This window comes from Vavraia culicis (assembly GCF_000192795.1).
Source record: "Vavraia culicis subsp. floridensis unplaced genomic scaffold supercont1.1, whole genome shotgun sequence".
NCBI classification, from domain to species: domain Eukaryota; kingdom Fungi; phylum Microsporidia; family Pleistophoridae; genus Vavraia; species Vavraia culicis.
Window position 1 is genome coordinate 184,419 of NW_007360604.1, and position 21,762 is coordinate 206,180.

General features: G+C 37.4%; 8 protein-coding genes across 8 annotated transcripts; 3 read left to right on the top strand and 5 right to left on the bottom strand.

Moving 5' to 3' along the window:
* Window positions 1–4: 4 nt before the first annotated feature.
* VCUG_00094 (uncharacterized protein) lies at window positions 5–2,953 on the bottom strand (the record flags this gene model as incomplete). Its single annotated transcript, XM_008074923.1, has 1 exon — window positions 5–2,953. One exon carries the CDS (start codon window positions 2,951–2,953, stop codon window positions 32–34), a length of 2,922 nt encoding a protein of 973 aa, XP_008073114.1. The 3' UTR covers window positions 5–31.
* Window positions 2,954–3,662: 709 nt separating this feature from the next.
* VCUG_00095 (uncharacterized protein) lies at window positions 3,663–3,989 on the top strand (the record flags this gene model as incomplete). Its single annotated transcript, XM_008074924.1, has 1 exon — window positions 3,663–3,989. The coding sequence occupies one exon, from the start codon at window positions 3,663–3,665 to the stop codon at window positions 3,987–3,989; it is 327 nt and encodes a 108-aa protein (XP_008073115.1).
* A 1,685-nt stretch (window positions 3,990–5,674) lies between these two features.
* VCUG_00096 (uncharacterized protein) lies at window positions 5,675–6,340 on the top strand (the record flags this gene model as incomplete). Its single annotated transcript, XM_008074925.1, has 1 exon — window positions 5,675–6,340. The coding sequence occupies one exon, from the start codon at window positions 5,675–5,677 to the stop codon at window positions 6,338–6,340; it is 666 nt and encodes a 221-aa protein (XP_008073116.1).
* A 901-nt stretch (window positions 6,341–7,241) lies between these two features.
* Window positions 7,242–8,277, bottom strand: VCUG_00097 (uncharacterized protein; the record flags this gene model as incomplete). The annotated part of the gene is made up of 1 exon (XM_008074926.1): window positions 7,242–8,277. The coding sequence occupies one exon, from the start codon at window positions 8,275–8,277 to the stop codon at window positions 7,324–7,326; it is 954 nt and encodes a 317-aa protein (XP_008073117.1). The 3' UTR covers window positions 7,242–7,323.
* A 788-nt stretch (window positions 8,278–9,065) lies between these two features.
* VCUG_00098 (ribonucleoside-diphosphate reductase, alpha subunit) lies at window positions 9,066–11,387 on the bottom strand (the record flags this gene model as incomplete). Its single annotated transcript, XM_008074927.1, has 1 exon — window positions 9,066–11,387. The coding sequence occupies one exon, from the start codon at window positions 11,385–11,387 to the stop codon at window positions 9,066–9,068; it is 2,322 nt and encodes a 773-aa protein (XP_008073118.1).
* Window positions 11,388–13,539: 2,152 nt separating this feature from the next.
* On the top strand, window positions 13,540–15,783 carry VCUG_00099 (uncharacterized protein; the record flags this gene model as incomplete). The annotated part of the gene is made up of 1 exon (XM_008074928.1): window positions 13,540–15,783. The coding sequence occupies one exon, from the start codon at window positions 13,540–13,542 to the stop codon at window positions 15,781–15,783; it is 2,244 nt and encodes a 747-aa protein (XP_008073119.1).
* Window positions 15,784–16,224: 441 nt separating this feature from the next.
* On the bottom strand, window positions 16,225–19,343 carry VCUG_00100 (uncharacterized protein; the record flags this gene model as incomplete). Its single annotated transcript, XM_008074929.1, has 1 exon — window positions 16,225–19,343. A coding segment is annotated over one exon (2,654 nt), but the record flags the coding sequence as incomplete, so codon positions are not given.
* A 665-nt stretch (window positions 19,344–20,008) lies between these two features.
* On the bottom strand, window positions 20,009–21,698 carry VCUG_00101 (AGC protein kinase; the record flags this gene model as incomplete). The annotated part of the gene is made up of 1 exon (XM_008074930.1): window positions 20,009–21,698. The coding sequence occupies one exon, from the start codon at window positions 21,696–21,698 to the stop codon at window positions 20,589–20,591; it is 1,110 nt and encodes a 369-aa protein (XP_008073121.1). The 3' UTR covers window positions 20,009–20,588.
* Window positions 21,699–21,762: the final 64 nt, after the last annotated feature.

The window sequence follows — 21,762 nt, forward strand, 5'->3', positions numbered from 1 at the left end:
CCTGTAACAATTTATTAAACTACGATATATACTATTTTCTGTTGGGATGCTCCAGCATTATAAAGTCTACTGATTCAACTTTCACCGACAACGGAGTAATTAGTACTATTTGCAGTTCGCTTTCTTTAAATATTTCAATAAGTTCCTGCAAAATAGTGTCTCTGTTAAGGTTATCCATGAACACGTCGAACTCATCCAGAATTTTCACAGGACATGATATAAACGGCCACATCGCCAGAATCAAGCACATTGCTGCGAACGAGCGTTCACCACCAGAAAGCGTAGATTTGTTACCGGCTCTTATGTTCACTTTCATTTTCAGCTCAAGCTGCTTTTCCTTATGATCAAAGTTTAAAATGCCCTCGTAGTTTCGTTTGGCAGTTAATTCCTCAAATTTTCGTGCTATCTTGTTGCTTACCTCCAGTTTAAGATGCTCCCTTTTTTGTATTCTCTTTTTAATGTTCTCCAAGGTGCTGGATACCTTTGACTCGTAGCTAGTTATTATTTTTTTCTTGTGTTCATACATCTCGTTCAACTCATTTAAGTCGCTTTTTAGTGTCTCCTCGCTCTCCAATTTCTGACAAATGTCCTTCTTCAATTCACATTCCGCTATTTTCGCGTGAAGAAAAGATTCGGTCCTAGGCTCGCCTATTTCCTCTGTCTTTTTCTTTAATTCGTTGTACTTCATCTCGTATAATCCCATTGAAGACGTAATCTCGGCCTGTTTTCTGTTCATTTTTATCTGAATGTTGTGTATTTTCTTTTCCAATATGTTATTATCGATGTATAGTCTTTGTATCTTCCCAGATACATTGGGATCGACCACTGGTATATCCACATCCGTACTTTCCTTTATTTCACGGTATGCCCTCGTTTTTGAATTGCCGATCTTTCTAAGATTATCTTCTAGTTCCTCTCTCTGTATTTTTAAACTTTCAATCGCCATATGTGCTGTTTTTATTTCTTCCTCAATGTCATCGTTCATGTTAACAGCAGTTTCTAAACGTAAATCGGAAATATGCTTCCTATTTTCTGCCATTGACTGGCTCAATTCATTAATCTGTTTGTGTAGATCAATCGTTTTATCGGCTTGACCCAACTTGTCCATTTGCTCCCGCACATTTTCGTGTTCGGTCTCGAGATTTTTTAGTTTTGACAGGTTTTTCTCAAAGTAAAACGATAAGACACGTGGTCTAAAGTCTGATAGTGAATTGTTCACCATCTTTATCTTATCACCGTCCTCTGTGTATGCGATGGTGATCGGATACCTGTGCTTTTTGCTGTTTTCTTTTCTCAAGATTGAATAGGCAACTGATCTGTCATCTACAAGTATTATGCTCTCCAACGAATTCATAATAATGAGTTGATTCAAAATTACGTTCTTTCTGGGATGAGTTATCTCGATAACATCGATCGCAACTTTGTAATCTACTCTTTTTTCATACTTGATAAGAGCATTATTGCGAGTTGACGGTATCAGTATCGTAAAGTTAGCATCATACTTGTTGAATATCCTTTTTAGCCTACTTTTATCTTCTTTACAGAAAACAATAAAATTACTTAGCGTGTACCTCAGGATTATTGAAATTGCCTTATTCCATTTGAAATCCTTTAGTGTAACGTAACTGCCAATCGGACCAATCACCTCGTCATTAAATTTACACGATTCGATCTCTTTAAGAATCTCATTTATCTTAGTGTGGAAGAAGAGGAGCTTGTTGTTCTCAATTTTTCTCAAAAACTCTATTTGTTTGCTAAGATTTAGTTCTGTCTGTCTGAGCTGAACCAACTTCGCCTTATTTGTACTCGACTTCTCGTTCTCCTCTACCATTTTCTGAGAGAGCGTTTCTAACTTATTGCTATACTTTTCTTCCATCTCTAGCTTTCGTTCAAGAAGTGCTTTTTTTTCTGCTAATTTATCGACACCGCCCAACCGTTTCAGATTCTGGAGGCGTTGTGCTTTTTCATTGCAGTTTCGCGTAAGTTCCTCTAGATCATTTTTCATTTCTCTCTCCTCTAATTCATAGTTCCTCATAGCCTCCTCCAGCATTTTTCTCCTTTCACTAATTTCTGTTCTAATGCGTTTCACCTCGCGCTCTTTCTCAATCTCTTCTTTCTTCATTTCATCTATTGATAGAGAATTCTGGTTGATTTGATCGTCCAACTCTTTAACCTCCCTCGATAAAGCATCCGTATCTTCTTTTTTAGCCCGAATTTCGTCCAGTGTTCCTTTTAACTTCGACCATTCAATTTCGTTCTTTAGCTCTAAAATTCTTTCGTCAACCTTACTTCCATCCAATACAATATCCAGATCATTCCTTTTCTTCCTTCTTCTGGCATCAACCTCCACGAGCTCTTCGTTCAAAAGATCCAACTTAGTCTTCATTTCTGTTGTCTTCCTGTTTGCCTCCTCGTGCAGCTCAGCCACATCATCCAGCTCAGTTCCCTGCAAGAATAAAGAATACAAATTTTCGGCTTTGGTTATCTTCAAAAACTTTTTGCTGTTTTCCTGTGTGAGAAAGTTCAGTGGGTTATCAATGTGTAGCTGAAAATAATCTGTTATGAAGTCGATGTCCTCTTTTTTCGAGCTAAAAATCCTCCCACTGTCATTTTTTACACGTGTTGAATGTGCACCGTCTCGCTTTATAACCTTCTCTAGGATAATTGAACCGCCGAAAAAACCATAGTTAAACTGATGCTGGGCATTCGACAGCTCTAACTGTATTTTTGCGCAGTTTTTTCCATTTTGGATCAGAGACTTCGCTGATGCTCCTCTATCCAACGCGTTGGTACGCTGACCGAGCACTATGCCGATTGCGATCATGATTGCTGATTTACCACTTCCGTTGAAGCCACCGATCACAGTGATCGGAGAGTTGAATGTTAGCTTCAAATTTGTATGACACATAAAATTGGACAAAGTGATTGATTTTATGATATTTCCCTTGATCATACGGGGCTTAAATTTTGAGCCCCTACAAAAATATGGCAGAACAAACAAACACCGCTAACACGAGCAGCGTTGAAAAGATAAATAAACATACTTTTAGTACAAATCACGAGTGGTTTAACCTAATAAAACGGTTATCAACCATGATTGACATGGCAATATTACCAAAGAAGTTTGTTTGATCGGTGTGGACGTGCTTTAAAGAACAAGATTTTTTAACAGAGTAATTTTCTTGTTCACTGTGCCCATAGTTTGGTAGTAACACATCGATTTCATTAAAAAGTTTTAGTGGATTCGATGTTTCAGGCTATCGCTCATCCTTTCTTGCAAATTTAATGTTTTCCAATTATACAAGAAAAAACACTACCACAATGTTATCACACTTTTCCTAGATACAACACTAAGGATGTACCTGATATCTCTTTGCAAGAGGTGCCTAAGATTTAAAATTCATTTGGTAAACATGCTGTTGCACCATGGAACCTGCATCTGCTAGGAAGTTTTTTGCCAAAATTTGCTCGCATAGCGTGAACATATCCAATGTGTTTCGCTTCCAGGACGGAAGCAATGCATGTACACATCAAGCCATTCTATAAATTTGATAGAATATGAAACAATACATGTATAACAAAATAGTATTTTTGATTGTCAGAACCGGTACAAAAATGATTTTTACCGTGTATTTGTTCACTAACCTACAGCAACCCTTCCTATGATATTTTACATGTTGTTCAAAAAAAACATAAACAAAAATATAACAGTAGAGCTCAAGAACGGGCTGGTCATATCTGGAAAATTACTTAGCTGTGATGTATTTTTGAACATAAAATTGAGTGATGTAGCAATCGAAGACCTGGAAAACTTCAAGGGCCTGAGTGGTGTTGCAACGCTGTCTATTAGAGGATCGTGCGTAAAATATATTAAATTAGAAAAGGACGAAAATTCCATTGCCTCGCTACTTGATACAACAAGAAACAGGTTTATCGTAAATGAGATGAGGGAAGAGGCCGAGAAAGAGGGAGATCCACAGACGGCTTAGGATATAAAATGTTTTTTAAGCAAAGATGGCTGTGTTTGCACATTGTTCTTATTTCATAGTTGCAAAAGTAAATATTTTAACCAAATTTCCTCTCTTTGATGTTTCTCCTGTTCATCGATTGTGTTATCTTTCCTGTAAAACGAGACAGCATCAATTTTTCACCAAAAATTTTTTATTTATCTTGAAATATCAATTATCACTGTTAAAATTACGAGCTCTCAATGCTAACAGTTGAAATTATTACCTCTCCTGTTAACGTTGGATAAGGCATTCACTCTAACTAAAAATTTGTGTTGCTCTGGTGTTGTGACATAGGAAAATGAATAAACACACATTTTGTTAAAAAAGTATCTTCTTAAGTAACGTTAGCAACAAATGGAACATCATTCTGCGACCATCATCTTTATTTTAACTTATATGTAAACTTAATTTGCCACATTAATCCATCTTTGATGCTTTGTTTTCGCTATACATCGTGAACTATCCTATCACGTGTTTGGTTAGTACTGAGACATGCGATTCTATATCACTCGATAGCCTGTGATATTTCATCTAGACGTAGTATTTTGTGGTACATGTATTTGTGAGTGTAATAAGATTAATTTTTCCGAAAAAGACACAATATTAGCTATGGCACAAGTAATTGTGTAGTGTTTATATTTAGAAATAATGAAAAGATGAAAATTATATTCATTTCACATTTATACATGGTGAGTAAACAAGCGAATAATGTATTTTGCAATCTCCTCGATACTATTACTACTCAAAGCAATATATTTGGTATTTTAAGCTACAAAATATTTTAATTAGCCAGTATGGTGCATAATACATCTAAAAAAGATACACATCCGAACAAAAAAGTATGTTGGTTTAGATGCTGCTGTATGGTGATATAAATAAACATATCAAAGCTTTTACATGTAATTATATGATCAGATCAATATTTTTGTCTTTTACAGAAAGCTTGGAGATCTCCGCACTGTATCACTTGTTTTTAACATTTTCACCATTTTATCTGTCAAATTCATACGATGGAATGCAACAGTAAGGAATAGTATTCAGTACATTGAGGTACACCAGTATCAAAAACACTATCGAAACACACATTAATTGCATCAATCACATATACGCTATTTATACTCAATTAATACTTATGATGATTCCCAGTGCTATTACCATTGAGTCGGACTACTTGTATTATCCGTCTTAGCTGTATTCCTACATATTTTTTACGCACCAAAGCATTTTTACGGTGGATCAATCTGATAATGCATTTTACTTCGCATAGAAGAAACAATTTAGCTAATTTGTGTTGCACAACAGGATAATTTGGTTTATGAATTGTTTTACATCATTGAGCAAAGCACTGCTGTGCAACCTATTTGACATGCGCAGTAAAATATGCACTTTACTAATGATTGGTTTTAGTTGTGTATATGGTGTTTTGTTCCACAAACCATCACTTAGTTATTGTTTTATTGCCTTGAATGCTTTACTTCGTACTATCTCTCCAAATATATCTGGTAACAAATCTGTTTTGGTAGCCGTTCCAAATCAAAAACACGGCACTCCCATGCATAAACGGATTATGAGAATTAATAAATGTTTCTTCCCATTAATGCTAATAACTCTGTACAATTTGAGTTAATTGTAAGTGCATAAAAAGAATACAAAGTGGTTGATGAATGCTGCCATTGTTCTTTTTTTCGGCTGTAAAATTACAGCTGCTCCGAAGTCTCTGTCGTGGTACTCCTTACGAAGTTTATGAATTTAAAGAAATATACATTGATATGATTTTTTTAAAGACTAATAGGGACGTAAAACATTTTTATGATATAAGGAAGTGTAGCCAAGATATACATGAAAATAAAAAATATATGAATAGGGAAGTCTTTGAATGCTTCTCAGAGTATCTAATGGTATCAATAGACCTTGCTGACCAAAGAAATGTGTCATTCGATAACATGAGAAAAACGTTAAACAAATTTAATGATAAATTTGATGAAATGATTACATATCAGGTGAAAAAGAATTGTAAAGATGATGCGTTACGGTGTTTAAAAGAAATCCATGAGTTGTCATATGATACAATACAAAGGACAATAGACACTTTAACTAAGTTTCATGATTCGTACTTGAATAAACTACCGTACTGGAAAAACAGTGGAAATACGGATGAGCAAATAGTAGAAGATATTCGTTTATTAATGGAAAATGAAAGAAAACAGATAAAAAAAATTAAGGAAGATGACAAAAACTTGTCCCAGAAAATTACTGAACTTACAGATCAATTGCGCGAGTGTCTCGAAAGAAAGGGAAATTTATTTGAAATTATGTTCTGTTTTCATTAAAATAGCGTATGAACGATGTTTATACTTAAGTTTTGGCATCAAATATACAAATACCACCTTCAATCTCCGAATAAAACGACCAAGCGAACAGTCACTTTTATATGCTGTTCAATATTACACACTCGCTCAATAAAATGTTCGTTTCATGATCTGTATGCATTCGCTACTCCCCGTTCCTATCACTTCATATTTTGCTGGAGGAGACACCCTTTGCACCTAACAAAAAACTGGCCAGAGATACACTTCGTACCTCTTCGACAGGCACAAACACGTAAAAACATATAACAATGCCCGTACGAGAGTGTATTCAACGAATTAAATTTTACAATGGTGTGACACAGTAATAGAAGACCATTGACATAGAAAATAAAGAAAATGCAAAGAACTTTATCATTGCGGAAACGGTTCTATTTGCCTATCAATAGTATAATATTACCTAAAACTTAAATAACATTGTTAGGATTCCATTCATTTGAGAGCCAAGGGCAGAGAGCAAAATTTTACAGCAATTTTTGTATCAACTGAGCTGTTGGCTATGCTACGATAATTTAAAATTTACATAAGTCTATCAAGACAACCGTTTGTAACATAAGCGACCAAATATTCATTGTTTTATGGTGTTGAGCATTGAAGTAAACAAGCTGATTAGGAAACATATTGAGACTAACATTCTATTCTTAGGTAAAATTGCACGCCAGGCAAAAACAGCCAGGCCTCTCTATAGCTGCATTGTTATAATACTTACCGTTTGAATGACCATCTTGATTTGTTTAATCCATGAATCCTGTCTAACATCAGTAATTTTATAAAAACCTATAATGTGATTATACCATAACAATTATAACCACGATAGATCAAGAATAGCTTAAATATTTAATATGAAATAAATTTATTCATTGATAGCACGTTCTATTGTAACTCCGGAAGAAGTGTTTATTGCTTGCTTGACCCATCAGATTGCCGGTTCTGATAAGCATATAGCTTCATCCCAGTTCTTTATCATATTTAGATGCGTATTCGAATGTATCAAAAGCCTTATCACCATTTTGGTGCTGCTCTCCTGATTTCAAAAACTTTTGAAATATCTTCAACGTATTTGATTCTTTTGCCACAGGCATATTCAGAAGCGCTTCATATTCTAGTTTTTTATAGCCGTATGGCAGCTCAATTTTAATATTGTTTTTCAGAGCATCCTCGTTAATAATTACACGTCCCATTTTGAAGTCCTTTCGTCGCCTCGGTGCTATGCCCTCCTCTGATGAACAAATAGTATTCAAACGAGTTTGTTTGGTTTCAATATCTTGTCCTCCCCACGAACCCCAACCGGGTAGTACTATAGTCGTTTTCTTTGGCATATTTTCTTGCATATGTTCCATCTTCTCCTTTCTAAATACCTCCAGATGCTCGTCTTCAATCGAGCTGTCATTTTTAAACAATTCACACTCCGAGTCCGTTGATTCAGAATCAACCAATTCCTCCGGTACCATCACCTTTCCTATTTTTTCGCTCATCTCCTCGTCGAAAAACACTTTGTCTTTCTTCTCCTCTTCAATATTTTTAAGAAGAAAATCCGGAACTTTAACATCATGCTCTCCATTTTTTCTTGCCATCTTAAGATGTTTGCGGTACTTCCTGCTCTTTATTTGCTTTATTCGCTTCATCTTTTTATCGAACTCTGCCAATCTTGTTTTCTTCTGTCTGATCAGCAAGATACTTTGTTTGTCGTTCTTCATGGCATCAAAAATAGTCCGTTCCAAAGCACTTTTTGGTATTACAGCATTTATACTAACGGAGTCATCGTTTTCACGTTCATGCTCACCGTAAACACTTTCTCTTATTATTTTTCTCAAGTTTTCCTGTTCGTTAGGAACCGCGCTCGGCTTGTTCGCACTCTTGAAATCAAAGTCTTCAAAATTTAGTTTTTGGTTTTCCGACATGACGGGGAATAATTTTTTTGTAATTCAAAAAGATTGGCAAATCTGGTGCCGACCCGACATAATTATATCCAAGATATGATCCTGCAGTGGTAAAAATATTTAAAAGCGATTACATGAACCGATTTATGTGTTTGAGAGCAACCGAATATTGCACAACACGTAGATTATGTTCAAAATAGGCAATTCTGACAACCGGTAATGATGATTGTAATCCGTTCCTTATGTTCGCGATGAAAGTTTTTTCTTCGCCACAGGAGATCTAAAAACCTTATACCGTGCTTTTACGTCCTTCTAAATACCAGAGATGATAGTAAACGAGCATACTCGTTTAATCAAGTAGGAGTTCTCCCGTTCAAGCCTTTATTTACGCACAAACAGCTGTATGTGTAATTATCTTGAATGAAATATGCGAATGGAGTAAAAACGTATGTTGATGAACGACAAGACCGGACAAGTACTTGCTTTGATGATGTGGTATGAGGAGGAAAATACGCGTACTGTTAGTGAAAAAAGTTGATGAGCAGAACTTAAAAAATATGGCAGTTAAAAAGCATATAAAGTATTGATGTGAGAGGCAAAAATTTAAGTTCCATTTTACACAGGACACTGCAACCGGTCAAGGAACTCTCTGAACGAGTTGCAAATTTATTTGGCCTTTCGATCAAATCTAGACGAAGGAACAAACGCAAAAAATAACCGTGAATAATCTAACAAGATAGCAGATGGTTTTCAGTTTTGAGGTAACCTCAATTCGAACTAAATAACAGGAATATTTTACTTAGATTATTCTACGCACTACATGACATGCACTCATCATCTTCACTCGTGGGACTACACGATGATTTTTGGAGCAACTTTGTTGTGCTCACCATGCCTCTATCAACCGTAAACTTAACAGCAGCTGATATCGGTCTAGTCCTCAAATAATACATGCCGGTCTTAAGTCCCCGTTTAAAACCGTAAAAATGCATGCTCGTCAGCTTAGGATATGTTGGCTGTGCCATAAAAATATTTAGGCTCTGCGACTGGTCAACATACGGTGCCCTGTCAGCTGCCAGATCAATCAAACTACGCATCTTCAGCTCCCACGCTGTCTTATAAAGCCTCTTTATCTCGTCCGGTATACCCTCAATTCTTTGAATACTTCCCTCTTCCTGTATCAGGATGTTCTTCATCTCATCGCTCCATAGATTGAGCTTCATCAGGTCGTGCATCAGGTACGTGTTGACCACCTGGAACTCACCCGCAAGCGTGCGGCGCGTATAAATATTCGTGGTGAAGGGCTCAAAGCACTCGTTGTACCCGAGTATCTGAGAGGTGCTTGCAGTGGGCATTAGTGCAACAAGCAAGGAATTCCTCACACCATACTTCGCTATCCTGGCACGGAGACCCCGCCAATCATGGTTTGTCACAGGCACCACGTTCCACATATCAAAATGCAGCACGCCCTGACTCATCGGGCTTCCTTCATAGCTGTCATACGGCCCATACTCCTTCGCAAGCTCACAGCTCGCATCAAGTGCTGCAAAATGAATCGTTTCAAATATGCGCAAATTTACGGCACGCGCCTCCTTTGAATCATACGGCATCCTCAGCATCACAAAAACATCAGCAAGGCCCTGCACTCCAAGGCCGATGGGACGATGTTTGAGATTACTGTTCCTTGTCTCGGGTAGAGGATACAAATTTACGTCTATCACTTTGTTGAGGTTCTTTACGACAATCTTGGTGACCATTTTGAGCTTCTCATAGTCAAACTGGCCGTCTTGCATGAACCTGGGCAAGCCGAGGGATGCCAAGTTACACACCGCTATTTCGTTCTCCTCGGTGTACTCCATTATTTCCGAGCATAGGTTGCTGCATTTGATCGTGCCAAGGTGCTTCTGATTGTTCATCCTATTCGCTGAATCTTTGTAGCACATGTACGGCGTGCCAGTCTCGATCTGACTGCTCAGAATAGCCTTCCACAACTTCTGTGCACGCACGGTCCGCCGCGCCATGCCATTCTTTTCGTACATCTCGTACGCCTTGTCAAACTCATCTCCGTACAGATTGTACAGGTTCGGGACATCATCGTTGGAGAACAGCGACCAGTTCTCATCGTTGTGCACCCTCCGCATGAACAGATCAGGTATCCACAGCGCTGTGAAAATATCGCGTGCACGCAGCTCCTCTTTACCCGTGTTCTTGCGTATATCAAGGAACTCAAAGATATCGGAGTGCCACGGCTCGACGTAGATCGCCATCGATCCCGGTCGTTTCTTGCCGCCTTGATCAATGCAGCGCAGTGTCGCTTCAAATATCTTTGCAACCGGTATAATGCCGCATGCACGACCACCTGTAGATTTGATAAGTGAATTGGCGCCACGCAGTTTGTGCACATTCATGCCAAGGCCGCCTGCAGTCTTAGAAATCTTTGCTGCATCAGACACCGCTTTGAAGATGCCCTCGATTGAGTCTTCCTCTATTCCTAGGAGGAAGCACGATGAGAGCTGCGGCGTTAGCGTGCCCGCGTTAAACATCGTGGGCGTAGCGTGCACGAAGTACTTCTGCGACATCAGATGGTACGTTTCAAATGCATCCTGCAGCGAGTCGTAGTGTATTCCAAGCGCTACACGCATGAACAGGTCCTGTGGCCGTTCCACTGTCCGGCTGTTGATGGACAGCATGTAGGACTTTTCCATCGTTTTGAACCCGAAGAACGAAATGTCGTAGTCCCTGCTGTAATCGATCTGGGCCTGTATCGCGTCCTTGTTCTCACGCACCCGCTCGCAAAATTCCCTGCTGAAGTACCTCTTCTGCTCGTAGCAGTACTTCACCTTCTCGTAGAAGGTATCGAGCGTTACCCTGTGGTGCTCCCGCACCACGATGCGTGCCGCTATGCATCCAAAATCAGGATTCTTGGTCATTGCTGATGCTGCACACTCCGCAGCAAGCGACACGATATCGCATGTACTAAGATTGTCGCACAGCCCGCTCTCTATTTTGTTGAACAGGTCATCAAGCTCCTCTCTCATGATGTTGAGGCCATGCGAACACTCCAACAGCATTTTATGTATTTTCTTGGTATCAAGCGGCTCTAAAATTTTATCGCTGTTACGCACGAACATGATCTTGAAATGTTTTCCTTTATTTATATTTTTAATCCGCAATTAGTGTCATCAATCACGATAACTTAAAAACAAAGCGTGGCTGGTGCTGCGTCCAAGGCTACCACAAAAATAATATTTTTACGAATGTTCTATAACTTGTAATTAAAATGCAGCTCTCCAATCATACTTTCTATTTTCATGTACGCTTACTATCGATATGTCAACAAAACAAACCATCATGATTTGTGTGATTTATGAAGTGTTGGCATCAAAAGCACAATCCAATACTTTCGTCACTTTAAACCGCACGAACGCAGTTACCCGTAATTTCAGGTATGTATACGGACTAAATGTTATAACTGGGTGTCTCGCCAATTATAGGCGTACTAAGTTCTATCCACATGTCAGATAGTTACTTATATCTGTGTTTATGGTGTACTCAATATTTTTGGTACAAAATGACCGTAAGACGATCAGAATCGCTTCAAGCGGATCAAAATAGTGTGTTGTGGTGTGAGAGGTAAATAAACGTACTTTTAGTGCAAAAATTGCTCATTAGGATGAGTTTACAAGGAAGAGAACCTGCTAATCAGCTATTTTGACAGCAGCATCTCAATGAAAAGAAGACTCATCAACAAGAATAAAGATAGCGGGTAAACTGTTACAATTGTGCATGCCCATTCTCATATCACGTCAGAAAATGAATATGTGTTTCGGGTAGTTCATCAAAAAATATCTAAATTGATAAAACCGTGCAATAGGCACTCACTTGGTTGAACATTCAGTTGCGGTAACGTTTTGAGGTTTTTTTCTACGGGGATAAAAAATGATGATCTGAGTCAGGATGATACTTATTTTTTCTTCTATCGATGCTGAGGCGGAAAGAAAGGTGTTCAGGGTGTTGTGTCAGTGATCGGTGAAAGTTTTAGTCGGTGGCTTTCTAAATAAACCTATTCAGTTTCGAAAAATAATCTGAATGAAGATAAGTAAATGGTGTGTTTCCAAATGAAGAACGTACCAGGTAACGCGAATATATTAAATGGAGAGCACAGCTTACAAAAACATCGCTTCCACAGCAACATGTAGTGATAGTGCTTGAGTAAATAGCAGAAATCTGATAAAACGATCCGCAACTCCCTGTTTATTTATAATCATTTAACTACGTATGTGATTTAGTGGCATATATGCTACTTTAGTTCCTTTAAAAGATCTAATTTTGGACATAGACTCAAGTTTTGACACTGAGGCCTGATAACAAACTTAAAGACAATATCTGTTATGATGACGTATAGTACGTGGTGCAAAGAAATAACAAACAAAATATAAAAAAGACATACGATAAAATTTGCTTATAGGCACTTTTCTTACGAGCACGTCAAATAATGCGCGTTATACCGTGCAGATCTCCTCATGAGGCTACAAACATATCCATCCATTTCCAAAAGCACAGCCAACATATTTTAATTCTCAATAGTGTAGCATCTGGCATAGGTTTCTGGCTGTAATAGAAATGTTTATAGCATGTGTTCATGAATAAAAGTGTTTATACACGTTTTCAATCTCCTATTTGTAGCTTATACAAGACCACATTTGATGGTATGCTATGGAGTTATCAAGAAATTCTCTATTTTTGTGTCGCAATCTCAGATCTTGCGTTAAAAAATCGATCGCAATTTATTGAAATGATTTTATGTCATCGAAAATTACACATCTCGATGCCAACATATCGGCATTTTTAACTGCATGTGCTCTTAGAAACGAAGATTTGCGTTTTAATGGCATTACTTGTAATGAAATAAGATCTACCGCAAAGCGGATACGAGAAATTAATCGATTATTACATCAATATGAAAAATATACACGGTAGCAGAACATTATACGAGTTAATGCTGTATGAAACGGTGTTGTTCAATAACATTGTAATCTTGAAATGGATATGTATAGCTGGGCAGGCTGTGTCCACGCATGCTATGTGCTTTAATTTGAAAACACAGTGAAAGCAGTGCAAAATAGAGCATGTGTTCTACGAAAAGACAAAAAAACCTGCCATGTGAACCGTAAAGCTAGCAAATTTGAATTTAAGGACCAAAGAATCGTAGTTGTATTGATTTGGTACTATTTTTAAAAAGATTGAAATCGTATCTATATCAACAAAGCGGGCATAATCGGCATGGGCAAGGAAGTATCCGATAGAACGGTGCTGAAACAGATAGAAGAGATTAATTCGCATAAGGCAAACAACGTAAACTATTACAACCACCTGATCAATCTTGAGGGTAGTGTTGACCAGGTTTCTCTGTTCGTATCCATTCAGGCATGCACCGTACTATGTGAGGATTTCTACGTTTACCTGCAGGAGACGAGGGCAATGATGTACGTGGAAAGGGGAATTTCAAAATTTGATGAGATAATCAAGCTGTGTTTGATAGAGAAGAAGGACTTTTACTTTTTAATAGAGTGTTTAAGCAGGATGCTGATTATAAAGGTTAAAATCACCAATGACTTGAACATTCTTTCCGAATACCGATCGTTTCTGCAGATCAACAGTGAAGGCATCTTCAATTTTCTTGTAGACCTACGATCAGAAAATATCGAAATAAGAATTAGCACTGATAACACGGTTGAAGAACAAATATTTGTGGAAGGATCCCCTGAAACGGTAAAATTAGTACCAAATAATGATAAGTTGTTGGTTGCTATGGATTTTATCAGTACTAGTGAGCAATTCGATGTCTTTCTTTTTTATTTTGGTTTGTTTTATGATCCTGCGTGTAAAGCTGCATATTTGAGCAGACTTACAGATCTCAGAAAGAGGTTTGAGCGGACTCTGCTCATACAGGCAATATTAGACACCGAATACCTTAGCGAATTGATGGATTACGCAATGAAACAAAAAAATGGCTTGAATGAGCTGAGCACTATTTTCATGATTTGTCTCAAAATAAATGAGTTGAACACGTTCAAAATAATTATCATCGATTTCTTGAAAATCACTAGCATACTCACAGACGAAGAGGCAACGAATCTGCGGCTGATAACAACATCGCTGATAAAGAACCTAAATAAAGAGATAGAAGGTAGGAGACCATCGCAGATGTATGATCGTGTGACGAACGCAGTACAGATCGGTGAGATAAACTTTCTGCTGGACATTGGCCTGAAGGATTTTGTGGACTGGGATGATCTGGTTCGATTCCTATATGTTCAAAAGGACTATGCCCTGATTCTTTGCCTGACGCGCCGTAGCATAAAGGTTGAAAGGAAGATATTATTCGCTTGCTATCTCTTCACGGGTGATATTTTTTGTGCTGAAACACTCTATGAGGAGGAACTGAATCAAAGATTTACGGTTAAAACCTGCCAAAACGGATCAGAGACAAGTTTTGATGAGATGGAAGCGAATGAAATATTTGGTGAGTCCATTTGTTCAAATGACCTGATAGATCAGGCACAAGTTTTCATGTTATTCGTAAAAAAAGGTAAAATTTCCTCGGCATTCAACCTAATTGAAAAAATAGACGGCGTTGAAGAGTTTATACTGTGTATAAAATTCCTCGTATCGCACAACAGGCAGCTTTTAAAAGAGGTTATTTGTATTGGCATCAAAAAATTCCATCAGAATTACAATTTCTTGAGAATATCGATAAGTATCCTCCATTTAGAGGAGATTGCCATAACGGCAGATGAAAGAGCAAATCTAATTCTTGAGTTGTATTTTAATGATGATGACGAACTTGCTGTTAATTTATGGCCTGATAAAACCTTCATATACAATATCTTGTACAACAATACGCTAGATGTGGAAAACCTGAACCTGAAATGCAGACTTTTGGAAGAAATCAAGTTGATGTCAACGGAGGAAGACACTTTGTTCTTATTTTTATACGTCATAAGAGAAATAGAGCAGCGAACGTTAGAGACAGATGCAGAAAAGGCAGAATCAGAAGGTAAGGCTGTGGAATGCCTACAAGCCAGCATTGATAACCTCTTAATCCATTTGTTCGGCAATATTGGTGCGTTTAAATCAGAGACTCTAATTCTGTTGTACGATTATTACAAACATTGTGACAAGGATAAGTCCGAACTAGCGTTTAATTCGCTTTCAATCAGCGATCTAAGCGAGAATAATTTGCATTTTCTATGTGATATAACGGATGATATCAAGATAGTTCAAATTATTCAAGTTATGAAGATAAGACAACTCCTCTCAGCGGAGGTGCTCAACACAATCTATGTAAGATTTGCTGCCTATGGAATTTACAACTTGATAGCGCTTTGTGATGAGTTAGAAATGATAGAAGTTGATTTCAAAAGCAGAGTCCTACTTGATTTACTACGCACCAAGTTGCAACATTTAGGAGCACTGAGGGATCCATTTCTAAAGAAACGAATTTTACATTTTCTATCAGAATAGCACGTGCAGTAAATAATATGTTATTTATAAACATTAGTTGTTGTGCACTCACAGGTCGTTAGATGGCTCTGTCCTGTGTGTAGATGGATAGCATTCTTACTATACACAACGATACGGTCTATAGCCTTGCTGAACTTAAACACTGTGGTATATGCGGTAGAAATAATACATCATTGTAATTAGAGTTGTTATAAAAGTATTTTATTCGTGTCACCAACATTTAACGTAAATGCCCACCACGAATCACAATCGATACCTAATACGCGAAAAAAACAATGCGCAACAGCATGCTCTGCAGCATTGCCACCGGCAGGAGAGAAATCTACAACAGACAGCCTGCCCGCATTGTGGTAGAACTTTTTACGGAAACGATCCGATTAACAAGTTGGTAACCTCAGGATTTTTATATCGCACCCTGCTAGAGAAGAACCCAACAATAAATTAATAATAATTTATTCTTGTACGTATGATAACCATATTTTCATTTGAGCCTTTGTACGCTTTAGCATTTCCATATTTGTTTAGAAAACCCTTAACCGCACGTATAATGAACATTTCTGTATTATTTCGTTACCATTCTTGCAGTGCGTAAGCAGCACCAATAATACCACGTTAAAAACAGGGGATACCCCAGTAGGCATAGATAGAGAACGGTCTACGGCAAGGTATTATTACAAACCGGTATCATTTGAAAGATGTTAAGGAAATTGTTTTTTTGCGCCAATGATAGTGTTTAGCTGGATGAAATCGTAAATATGCTGCACCTACATTGATGGTGGAGCGGCATCTAAACCGGCGCATGCATCATACTGGGATTGCTGGATGAAACAGCAAACTAGAGGTTCCTTCATTCGCCATACCATGGTTGATCATGCCTCTGAACAGTTGTCCCTACTAAACTGTGTTTTAGTTTCGCGCTTTGTACCTTATTTGGATCATTCCCTTGGTACCATTACCGGTCAAATAATAGATAATATCGCCAACTAGCACAGCAGAAACCAAAATATCGCGTATATCACGCACAAACATCAGCTTAATATCATCTACAATTCTGTATAGGCGTATTTTACCGATTTTATCGCTTGTAATTATGAGGTCATCTTTGAGTACCTCAAAATTAATTAGGTACTGTGTTTCAAAGATCGAATACTTAAGCTTGGTCTTATAGAAAATCATCAACGCATCCTTTTTGGTTATCAAATAAACGTAGCGGTTCCTACCGATTATCTTTAAAATAGGGGATGGCGCAGTGATATAGACGCCGCCATTCGCTCTGATTTCGTATTTTTTTCGTTTCTTAGAACTTTTATCCATGAAATCATACAAAAATATCTTTTCGTGTTTGACTAGCAATATCTTGTCGTCACAGGCAGTTATTAAATCATAATCACGGCTAAGTTGTATTGAATCAACACCTTTTTCTTCTATGATGTCTAGAAAGCATCTATCCATTCTCCAAACGAGTGCTAATAAACAGTTATTAAAGTTGGCTGCAGCTTTTAAATAGCCATCATGTTGTTTCTCATTAGATTCACCGAACCGTACCCTGTAAGTACCATCGACATGATTAAAAATCATTATATCTCCCACAAATATCATGCTACTTGTGCCTATAGGTGCTGTTTTATCTACAGTATGTGTGCTTTTGAGTCGATAGTGCTGTTTCCTCTCATAAAAATTCATTTTATTATCTGAAAATTTTACAGAGTAGGCGGAAACATATAATTCATCCTTGCTCATTTCATAAATTTTCCTTTTGGTCACCAAAAAATGCTTATAGTGCTCATTTTGTTTGATGCACAGTAGCATTTTCTCGCTATGTTTCGAATTATACCTCTTTTTCGAAACAAACTCGTAGTTACCTCCAATCGTTTTCTGATCTGTGATTTCGTAATTTTTGGAAATTCTGGTCTTTAAAATGTGTTTTGATACAACGAACAGAAAATTTTTTATGAGAAATACCGTACTAACGTTGCATAGGAAAAATTGGATAAACACGAAGGACCGCTTTTTGAAATCGTAAATTCTGATGGTTCTATCTCCAGTGAGAAGAATAAACGTTCGTTTGTACACTAGTACGTCAAAAATAACGAAATTGAACGTGTAACATTTGAATATATCGGCGGTCCGATCTAGGCTAACGCTCTCTATCAGCTTCAGTCGTAGTAATTTTACAGTGTTCTTGTTAGAAAAAACCAAATACTTGCTATTAATGTGGTAAGCCGTGTACACAACATCGTATTTTTCTTCCTTTAGGATTAAAAACGTCTGGAATATCATGATTACGCTCTTCTTGACCACTATTATATCCACAAGAGTCTTTAGATCAAAAAAAGTATTTTTGAGGTACTGTCCAACCTGGGAAGCTACCAAATTCGTTCTGGCACCGTCAAGCCCGGTATGTACCATTTTTTTCAGCATTTCCACGTCAAAAAATTCTATTTTGTTAGCAACAACAAAAATGTATGGCTCATACACGAAGTAATTCTTAATTGGACCAGAGAAAGTTTTTGTTGTCTCGTTTTGTTCGCATTTTACATCAAATTCCCTATATACAGTATCAAAATACCGATATTGGATAATTTCATTGCTACCTAAGTGTATGATTGATCCTTTTATCGGATTAAATGTACGAGCTCTCGTGCAACGACGTAACGAATCATATTGTTGTTTATATTGCTCTGTAAAGGCGCTGTCATACTCATGGATAACTTTGTTGCTTGTGACTTCTATGATGTGCTCCCTATCATTGCAGTCCACGATTAAAACTGTATTGCCTATCACAAGATAACAATCAGGTGAAATTTTTACCTCAAGCACAAATAGTTTTATAAAACCGTGGTACAGTACGATTTTATCGGAGGAAAGGAATATCAACCTCTCTTTCGTAATCACAAATGAATGACATTTATCCAGCTCAAACGAATAATCCTTCTCTATGAGAACATGACTGTACCGGTCTACAGGAACAACATATTCCTCGGGAACAAGTGCATTTTTAACAGATACTCCAATCTTGTATTTAGTGAAGTAGTACTTCGTGTGTTGTTTCGAAAGCACGAACAGCCAATCTTGTCTCGTCTTTAATTCCAGCGGGATAGCTAAGAAATGGTATCTGCCTACATAGCGAAGTGAGTCTCTTTCCAGAATATAGCACGTGCCACACAAGCTCGTTAATACTATAAAAGTATCAGAAACGTTCAAATAATATATGCTATGAATATTAGCAATCTCATAACTTAGCAATATACCACCATACTCTTTTATATCAGTGCATCCCGCCTTTCTAACTTTGAAATTCTCCGACTTGTTATCAGTTACAATGTCTTTATAGTTCAAAATCTCGTGTACATGCAGTTTCGTTTTACCACTCAACACGAAGAACCTTTCCTTTTCCCATTTCACCTTGTTTATATGACAAATCTTCAAGACATGCACCAATTTATCATGTTTGTCATAAAAATAAACAGCGTTGCTTGTTGCAGCAACCAGAATTTCACCGATGTATAACGTGTCAATTATGTAAGAGCTCTTCTCGATAGTCAGAATTTTAAACATCGGGTAAAGGGGACCCAGAGAAAATAAATATTATGATACCCTTCTAACATTCTCATACTACGTATATTCAGTTTATTAAACATAAGGACTGCTTCATCACTCAACAAAGATTTGACCTCGCTGTTGTTACCTGACAACAGCTTGTCTACACCTATTCTGATAAATATGCTTCTTTAGGACATACTCCGGTCATGGCCGTTGATCTTAGTGGCTGATTTTATACAATCCTGTATTGAGATTGTAGGAATACGCACGTGTCTTCTTGAGAAAATGTCCGTGTTGTTAGTCTCCATCAATCCTTGCTCAAGGCTAGTTTCCAACGGATTCAAGCGCATTATCTCTGGTACGTGTCGCCATATAACACTCTCTTTAACGAGTTGGCGCTTCACGATCTCTAGGCAACCGCATGGCGGATCCAATTCCATCATTTTCATGACACGAATGCCTACAGCATTTCTAAAACTCACAGTGCTACGCAAAGAGACCTATAAAAATTGGTTTATATGATGCTTATTGTAAAATTATCTAAGAAATACAGTGCTGTATCGTTAGATAATATTCGTTATGTGAGAGTTTAAATAATGTCGATACTTAGCATCAGCTCAAGTGTTGTAATGGTTAAAACCAGAAAAAGAGTCAAAACACGATATGTACAAGGAGCTGTTGTTTAATGAATATTAGTTCAAAACTCTTGTATTCTTTAAAAAGTACTTGCATATTGAAGAACTCTAAATATGTGCGTATTTTTGTATTTAAACTTCAATTTTTGTTTATGTTAATCGGTAAGTGGTTAAACCGACAGGTTTGATATAAATTGTTTGTGTTTATTCGCTATTAATTGTGAACCAAGAACACATTCCTCGTTTTCTAGGTAGTAATTATCGATAAGCAAGTATCATTCTTAGAATAACCATGATACAGTTAATTATACATGGATGTTCTACATATCTATTATTGTGATAGACTGCCTAGCATGTTTCTATCCCAAGTATCACTCTTCCCTTATGATCAGAGCAACGTTGTTGCAACAGAACACATTTTATTCGCTGCTAAACGCTCTTAGTACTATCCAAACTATCAGGTTATCATACGGATGTATTTGTTCGGACGTATTTCGAATAAATCTGGCACTCTCACCCCTTAATCCAGAATAATTTAAGAACAGTTCTATATTCGGCATTTTATATTTCCATATCACGCAGAGATTTGGAAATGGTTTTGTATCCGATATGTGTTTTAATAAAATATCACCATGGCTTGTATTTTTTGAATTGTCCGCCTCCGTAAAATTTGAACGCCTCACCGTAACCGTCAGTCTGATCATGATGATAGTTAAAGTCGAACATGTCGTCTAAACTTCGTGATGTTTTCGAAGACTCAAATTCGGTTTTTATAGCTATTGGTGGTGGTACCCGGCACTCTTCCATGGCATCCCAGTCCAGCCTTCTAAAGAACGGATGATTTCTAATCAATTTGGCATCAGCTGGCATATAACCTAGCCGTTCTTTTCTATTGCGTTTCAACAACGATTGTATCAAATCCTTGGCGGACAGGTCAAACGATTCAGGAAACTCGACGGGCTTGTACAGGATGTTATATCGGGTGTCGATAAAACTATTGCCAAGAAACGGGTTGTACCCCGTGAGTATCTCATACAAAATAACGCCTATTTCCCAATAATCACTATCAGACCTGACAAAGTCACCACTGATATAGTCAATTGAAATGTACTGAATATGATTTTCGAAATCGTTCAGTTCCAAACCCTGTTTGTTAAGAAAATCAAATCTTAACTTAATATGGCCCGTTTCGCTTAACATTACAGTATTAGGAAACAACGATCTATACAATAATCTCTTTCGATGGAGATATTGTATCGCAATAATAATTTCTGCTATGTAAAAGGCCGCCTCATCACTAGACAAGTATTTCCTATCCCTTAGGTAATAGAAAAAATATCCACCCAATGCCAACTCAGTAATATAATACACTTGTTTGAGATCCTGAAACGAACAGACAAAGTTGATCAAAAAAGTATGCCTTATACTTCGTCGGACATCAAACTCTTGCTTCAAAAGTTTTAATTTGTCATAGTTAACCATTTTTTTCTTTTTCATGATTCTGACCATAAAATAAACGTGGAACTGTGACAGTTTGAGGCTGTTTCTTTCAAATAACCTTTTAAAGAAAAACTCTTTTATACATCCTTCATTGCGTATTAAGCCGCGGCAAAATTTTGTCCTTTTTGACTGTTCGTTTTCTGGATTGTCATATAATTGGTACCTTACTATGTGGTATGAGCACAGAAAATTCCTTTCAAGAATCTGGACATGTTCAAAATCCTTCTTCGTGAACATTAAACAAGGGTGCATGCAATTCGATTTAATTTAGGATCCGGTAAAGTTGAGCGGTAGCGCTGAT